The sequence below is a fragment of the Schistocerca americana genome, chromosome 1 (assembly GCF_021461395.2).
Source record: "Schistocerca americana isolate TAMUIC-IGC-003095 chromosome 1, iqSchAmer2.1, whole genome shotgun sequence".
In the NCBI taxonomy this organism is placed as follows: Eukaryota; Metazoa; Arthropoda; class Insecta; order Orthoptera; family Acrididae; genus Schistocerca; species Schistocerca americana.
The window spans coordinates 334,080,009-334,088,333 of NC_060119.1; the positions used below are offsets into that span (position 1 = coordinate 334,080,009).

The 8,325-nt window shown below is 47.3% G+C and overlaps 1 protein-coding gene across 1 annotated transcript in view; it reads left to right on the forward strand.

The window, feature by feature from the left end:
• Positions 1-8,069, forward strand: part of LOC124547742 (cuticlin-4-like) — a 49,123-nt gene extending 41,054 nt beyond the window's left edge. Inside the window, exons 5-6 of the mRNA XM_047125130.1 lie at positions 1,689-2,285; positions 6,399-8,069. Of these exons, the coding sequence (XP_046981086.1) occupies positions 1,689-2,285; positions 6,399-6,758 (957 nt within the window). The 3' untranslated portion in view covers positions 6,759-8,069. The remainder of the gene's footprint in view (positions 1-1,688; positions 2,286-6,398) is intronic.
• The last annotated feature ends 256 nt before the right edge of the window (positions 8,070-8,325 follow it).

Below are 8,325 nucleotides of genomic sequence, written 5' to 3' on the forward strand. Positions count from 1 at the left end.
CGCGAATGAATAACCACAGCTAAATCAAGACTAAACAGACCTCATGTACTGACGGAGAGGGTCAGTCCAGGGTGGTTGTAATAAATCGCATTAGATCAGTGGAATCACTCGTGAATTCCAAAGCGCCATCAGCAGTCCAGCTAGCAGAAAGACTGTGCCCACGGAGTTCAAAAGATTGGGGTACACTGGCCGAGCAGTTCCTCATACGTTGCTTAGCAACGCCTGAGGTGGTGCACAGAGCGACGTTACTTAACAGAGAATGACTTGAAACGAGTGATTTGGAGTGGTGAATTAAGCTAACCCTGTGGCAATCTGATGGAAGCGTTTGGGTCTGGCGAATGCCTGGAGAGCTTGACCTGACAGCACGTGTACTGTTAACAAGGGAGTACAGGGGAGGTGACGTTATCGTATGAATGTGTTTTCGTGGTTAAGTTGTGTTCCCAAATACACTAAATGCGGAAGGATATGAACCCATTTTACAGCACTGTGTACTGTAACCAACAGAAAAAACAGTTCAGAAACGATAACTGTTTGAAAGAGAATGACAAGGCACCACGTCATAAAACAGCATCTGTAAGCCAGTGGCGGCCGCGCGGAGTGACCGTGCGGTTTGTGGCACTATGTCACGGATTGCGCGGCACCTCCCGCCGGAGGTTCGAGTCCTCCTTCGGGTCGGGGTCCCGGGTTCGATTCCCGGCCGGGTTTGGGATTTTTCTCTGCCCGGGGTCTGGGTGTTTCTGTTGTCATCATTCCATCATAATTTGTGTAAGTGGCTAAATTGGACGGTGTATAGATTGGGAATTTGTATGGGGGCTGATGACCGCCCGGTTGATCGCCCAAAAACCAAACATCATCATCATCACCTCCCTCGGGCATGGGTGTTTGTTTTGTTCTAAGTATAAGTTAGTTTAAGTCAGTTTAAGTAGTGTGCAAGTCTAGGGAACGTTGACCTCAGCAAAAAAATGTTCAAATGTGTGTGAAATCCTATGGGACTTAACTGCTAAGGTCATCAGTCCCTAAGCTTACACACTAATTAACTTAAATTATCCTAAGGACAAATACACACACCCATGCCCGAGGGAGGACTCGAACCTCCGCCGGAACCAGCCGCACAGTCCATGACTACAGTGCCCAAGACCGCTCGGCTAATCCCGCGCGGCTGACCTCAGCAGTTTGGTCCCTTAGGAATTCACACACTTGCGAACATTAAGCCAGTAGCTTCTGGGCAATACCATCACTGAAATGGACTGACCTGTCCGGAGTCACTACCAGAATCAGATGGAACACCTTTCGGATGAGTTAGATTCCGCCTCAGATCCCAGCTCCCAACATCACTGGCTTCGGCTCTTGAGGAGTGGGCTGCCATTCTTCCACAGGCATTCAGGTACCTCACTGAAGGCGAGCCCATAAGTGTTCGAACCGTCTTAAAGTTGAAGGATGGACCACTAAAAATTAATGTCCACTAATATGTGTCCGGGATACTTTTCATCAGATAGTGTACAGAATTTTAGTGTATCGTGTAACCATGAGGAATGTCTGTACCAAGAGAGACAAGGACGTTTTAAGACATGAGACGACCACACGTGCACAATACTGGTATGGTTGCTTCTGTTTTTCCAAGAGCTGTATGTTTACTCGGCTTCACTCGACTTTCAGGAAGTCTGAATGTACACGCTGTTGTTCCGCAGGTGTGCCGCTACAACTGCCCCGAGCCCAAGTGCGGCGGAGGCCTGTCTGGAGAGTACGGCCCGCCGTCGCTGGGCGCCGAGTACGGCGCGCCGCTGCCGCTGCCGGGCGCCGAGTACGGCCCGCCGCCGCCGCTGCCGCCGTCGCTGGGCGAGTACGGGCTGCCCGCCGCCGCCTTCCCGGACCCGCGCCACCCCTCCGGCCCAGCCGGCGCCTTCTCGGAGCCCAAGCCCGACGTGGTGCCCGCGCCGCAGCCGCAGGCGTCGGCCCAGCAGGGCGCGCCCGCCTCCTCCACGTCCAACCCGGCCACCACGGGCAACCAGCAGCCCAATTCGGGCGGAAACCAGCAGCCGCCGTCGTCGCCCGCGCCCAACGACAACGAGGTGCACCTGCCGCCGCCGCCGCCGCCCGGCTACCAGAACGCCTACACCACCGTCAAGAGGAAGGGCACCGGGGGCAGCGTCGTCGACGAGCTGGAAGGCAACCTGGCCACCCTCGGAGGCCGGCCGCGCTCCGTCGAGCTGGAACTGCTGCACGGCGCGCGTCGCCGCAGGGCCGCCACCCAGGAGCTCGACGTCAACACCAGCCGCGTCATACAGGTGCGCTCGCCCCCCCCCCCCCCCCCCCCCCACATACTTGCCTCCGACCAGTGTCACCCATATTTAAAAGGATTATGACTTGAACACAGCAACCACTTACAAGTACGATGTAAACGATTCGGGAGGACGACGGTTCAATCCCGCGTCCGACCATCCTGATTTAGGTTTTTCGTGATTTCCCTAAATCGCTCCAGGCAAATGCCGGGATGGTCCTTCGAAAGGGCGCGGCCGGCTTCCTTCCCCATCCTTCCCTAATCCGATGAGACCGATGACCTCGCTGTTTGGTCTCTTCCCCCAAACAACCCAACCCAACCCTTACTAATGGTTTGCAGAAGTCTTACAATTACAGCTTACACCTGCAGGTTGTGCCGTCTTCAAGTTTCACTGTAAACACCTACTACGCTCCGAATTGTCGCGTCGAATTAGTTGGCGCCTGCAATAGGCAACCCAATGAACAGATTTGCAAAGCGGGCTGCTGTCACGTCCACCCGAACAATTCGTGTCAGTGAAAGTCTCGCAGTTATTGACTTTTGCGACGTCACAAATGGAGCCTATACTGCGCGCCTGCAATTTGATTTAAAACCTTGGAAAGATGTGTGTCAGTGTTCTGTATGTCTTCTAATTATTGCACGATCAACTTTTGAAACCCTGCGCGGCACTTACGAATGCTCATGTAAGTCCAGCCCCTCCCCGTATCGCGAAACAAAACGGTGGGGAATATTTATTTCCTACTGTTACTTCTGTCTACGACATTAATTACAATAATCACACAAATATCTTTCAGTCCGAAAAAATTGGCAGTGAAATGATTAATGAGTCTGTGATCATTCTGGATACTCTAATCATTTAATATACATTGAGGTGTCAACCGTTCATGCAATCCCTCCTAATATGGTATCGGACCTTCTTTTTCCCGGAGTTGTGCAGCACCCCGACAAGGCGCAGGGCGTGGACTTAACAAGTCGTTGGAAGTCCCCTACACAAATACTCAATCTATACCCATCTATAATTGCGACAATGTTTCCCGTGCCGGATTTATGCACGGAATGATTTCTAGATTTTACAATAAATGTTCGATAGGTGCCCAAATCATTCGCTCGAACTGTCCACAATGTTCTTCAAATCAGTCGCGAACAATTGTGGCCAGTGTCATGGCGCATTGTCATCCATAAAAATTCTATCGTTATTTGCAAACGTGAAGTTCATGAATGGCCAAACACGGAGCACACCATTATGGAGCCACTACCAGTTCATACAGTGACTTGTTGACAACTTGGCTCCGTGGGGTCTGCACCACCCTCGAAACGTACCATCAGCTCTTACCAACTGAAATCGGGACTCATCTGAACAGACCAAGTTTTTCCGTTCGTCTATAGTCCAACCGATACAGTCACGATTTCAGGAGAGGAGCTGCAGGTGATGTCGTGCTGTTGGCAGAGGCATTCGTGTCTGTCGTCTGCTGCCATAATCCATTAACGCCAAAATTCGCCCCATCGTCCTCACGGGCGCTTTCGTCCAACGTCCCAAATTTATATCAAGCGGTTATTTCATGCGGTGTTGCTTGTTTGTTACACTAACTCCAAGCAAACGCCTCTGCTCTCGTCCGTTAAGTGATGGCCATCGGCCAATGTGTTGTTCATGGTGAGAAGTAATGCCTGAAACTCTCGGCACACTCTTGACACTGTGCACCTCCGAATACTGAATTCCCCAACGATTTTCAAAATGGAATATCCCATACATCTGGCTCCAGCTGCCATTGAGCGATCGACGTCTTAATTCCCATTGTGCGGCCACAATTACGCCGGTAACAATTTCACATGAATCACCTTAGTAGACATGACAGCTCCGCTAATGAACTGCGCTTTTATACCTTGTGTGCGCGATATTACCGTCATAGGTATATGTGCATATCTCAATCCGATGATTTTTGTCATCTCATTGTATTTCTGTATTTGTAACTTTCTTTCGGCTGTTACCGTCATCAGATCAAAACTTAGAACTTGTAAAACAATTTCATTTTATATCAATAAAATCAACTGCTAAGTGGGCTCTTTTACTATGGCTGACGTCCCACTTAGGCATAGGTCTTATTGACTGACGCTGAACATTGTTTTACAGATGCTAAGTTTTGATCTGATGATGGCAGTGGCCGAAAAGTCGTTATAAATACAGAAATATATTGAATGGTGTAGATGGTTCTATTTACAAAATAAAAAAAAATGTGTTTACATTTACTTTTAGCCGTTAACAGTTTCTGATATTTTTTTTTTAAATTCCATTGTCAGCTGCTTCTTACAAGCTTTCATACTGAGGCCTCGCTTTGTAGTCGTTAGCTATTTGGTGCTACAGAATCATTAATTTAATTTGTTTAGAGTTCATTATGTATATAGAAAACATTTTTAGTTTGCGGAATTATGCGGATAATGATCAAGTAATACGTAATTTCATAAAAACTTACGTGATGAATGGTTCTAAGCAACACTTCCATTGAATATTTCTGTTGTATCTTCCTAAATTTCGTAATCTTTCATGTGCACTATTCAAATACTGTGCAGTTATCGGTTTAATGAACACCATTACCCACTGTGATCAACATTTACAAAACGTGTCCCAGCTTCGCATGACAAAAAAAAAAAACTAAAGATCTCAAAGGCTTTATGTTACACACACTGTGAAAGTACACGGGAATAATAAAATATGTATTTGCTAAAAAGATAAAACTGAATTTAAAGATAAAAAAAGTTATCTTATACAGAATAATTTTGTAATTACTAGTTTAACACTGTGAGGAATAAAAAAGATGAAAAAAAATTGTATCAGTGAGAATAGAATCTGAGCCGACAAACTGTCTGCTAGTGAAATTGACCACTGCACCACGGTGCCAGTACATGAAGTACTGCTCAAGAATCCACCATACTCTACTTGTAAATCCTTAGAGAGCGTTTCACTTTTGCTGTGGCTCACTCAGGCTAAATATTAAAACACCTTGAAAAGGACATCTACTTGTTCCTGCTCACATAAATTGAGCCAAATCAGTGAGCCCCGTCCCACGCCTTTCCCCTGTCAGATTTAGAGTAGATCAACCTAACTCTTTAACTCTCACATTCTCCTCCAAAGCTCTACTGGAAAGGACCTCTTCAGCAGGTCATCTACAGAATTCGCCATATTGCTTCCACAATACTTTACGCAAGCCCTTAGAGCCAGCATGGATGACGTCACATCAGAACATGTGTGTAGCAGAAAACTTATCGTGGAGAGAACGCTACAAAACATGTTTTCGTCCGCTTTATTTGCCTACCGGAACGCGTTCGAACAGAAACAGCGTAACCTTAGTTCAATTACCAGCTCGCAACCGAAGAGAAATGGCATAACTTTAGCACAGTATTCGCAGTGTGCTGTAGCACATTAGGACATGATAACTAGCCGCCAGTGGTCTGAGCATACTGTTAATTCAAAGTAGTTAAGTGTCTGATGAGTTTCTGACGAAATTCCGGCTGAGGTGAACATGTAAAACATAACTGACAAAAATAAAACAGTATCAGATAAGATGGAAAGGACACGTAAAGCATATGCAATATGCAAGAATCACTAAAAAGTAAAACGATATAAAGCCAGTACCAAAAGATCTTAACCAACACTAATCAATAGAAGACCTGATCAGTTTCGAAGGAGACGGAACAGACCGAACGGCCTACCACTTCGTGATAATGGTCATGGTGATGATGATAAAGCACTCCGTCTTCAGGCCACGACTGGCCTACCGGGACCACCCGACCGTCGTGTCATCCTCAGCGGAGAATGCCGATAGGAAGGGCGTGGGGCCAGCACACCGCTCTCCCAGTCGTTATGATGGTATTCTTGACCGAAGTCGCTACTATTCGGTCGAGTAGCTCCTCAATTGGAATCACGAGGCTGAGTGTACCCCGAAAAATGGCAACAGCGCATGGCGGCCAGGATGGTCACCCATCCAAGTGCCGACCACGCTCGACAGCTCTTAACTTCGGTGATCTCACGGGAACCGGTGTAACCACTGCGGCAAGGCCGTTGATGGTGACGATGGTGATGAATATATTTAAGATGTGATCTGGGCAGTAATTTTGTTCTCTATTTCAGGTTGTGGCTCCGGGAGACGTGAACTTCGCTCTGGGCGGCTCGGGCTCCACAGCCAACGAGACGGTGGTGATCCAGGCGGCGCCGCGCGCGGCCGACGGCGAGCACATCTGCATGTCGGTGCCCAGCTTCGTGGGCGGCCTGGTGATGCTGCTGCTGCTGCTCGTGGTCGCCTCGCTGGTCGCCGCCTTCCTGTTCGTGCGCGTGCGCGCCATCGACCGCAAGGGCGCCGGCGCCGGATCGTCAGGCCTGGGCTTCGTGCCCTCCGTGTCCGCCTTCCTGCACCGGCCCTCCGCACCTGCGGGACCCTTCGAGCACGCCGCGGAATTCGTCAAGGTCGCCGCGGGCCCCTGTCCCAACTGAGCTCTTCCAGCCTGCTACTAAACGTAACCGCAGCCCCGCTGCCGCCACGTCTCCGCCACCCGCTGGCCCACCTCACCGGTTCTGATGCAGTGAGCAAGTGGGGCAGCGCCGTTGTGGGCGTAAATCGACCGCGCTGTCCATCACTGGAAACCGGCAACGTCGTAGCTGTAAGACGAGCCATCTGCAGACCAGTTTACACCTCACACAATGGACCATCGTCAGTCTCGTCTGTTTCGTACTAAAAGTCTCATTGAGTTTGGCAATGAGCACTTTACAGCAATTCAAGAACACATGACGTCAAGAAGAGAGTGCTCTACTGAAGATTCTGCTGGATAAAAATAAAACACTTTCGCCGTAAGGCAGCTACTACAACGACGACCACAAGTGCGATGGATTGTGTTCACCTGTTTCGCGATGGTTTTCTGTGCTGAGTACTCACTTCTTTCTTTGGTAACAAGTTTTTGGGCTCCCGTCCGTACGGTACATAGTGTTAGGGTCAGGGCAAGCAAAATTCTTGGGATATTTAGCGGTGTGTCCACAAATACAGCGTTTTTTTTTCTTTAAATAACTCAGGGTACATAGCAATTTGTAGCTCCAGTTTAGTTCACTGTAAAAGAAACACATTGGCAGCTTAGAAGGAAGTGAGTAACTCAACGTAGATTTCAGTTACGACGTTGAGGTGGCAGCAATAGCCCTTACGAACTCATAGGGAAGTGAGATGTGTGGGAAACGTGAAAGTGTGCTGCTCGGACAGCACGGGAGGTATCTCGCCAGCATTTCGGAAACGTGACTTCCTTGAAAGGATTACAGTCGTGAGACTCGAAATCCTTTCGGCCTAGGGCTGAAAAGACTGAACTGACCTGTTGCAACTGCCCTACCTTTTGAAAGAGTCTTAGCATTTTACCTGCAGTTAGGCCATTTTAATGGACTTTAAAATGACTTAACGGCAGATCAGTCATTTAATTTAAGACTATCCTAAAATTAAGCACAACCTCATTTTTCAGAATGATTCGTAATTGTGTGTCATTGACACCTTTTCTACTTTTAGTTAGAAAAGCGAGATATTCAGTAAGTCAATATTGCAGACTCTTAATAGTAGTTCTATACAGCGCTGCTGTTACGTGTTGTCAGAGTTCATTCTTTCTTTTGTTTTAATCTCCGAGAAAAAAGAACTTCTGTTATTTTTCCAAAAAAAGAAAAAAATACGAAAGTACATCAATCTTTGTATGCGCTTGAATTCTCTGCGCTTCCTCTTTAAGATTTTTTCATCTCATTTGATGTTATTCATGCCACTATGACACGTCATTTTTTACACGCATTATATGTAAATCATTACAATGCTCCTATTTATATGAACATAATTTATCGTTTATAATTTAAGTTATTTATATTTTAATTGTAACTAATGACACAACTATTATGTATAAGTCAGAACAGTTCAGTAAAACACTCCAGTGTCCAGCTGTTGTTCTCCTATTGACCAAAGTGATACAAGGTTAGCACTCTCTCGTTAAAAATTTTCTAGCTTTCCTAAAGTAATTATTCCAGTAGTAATTACTGAAAAGCA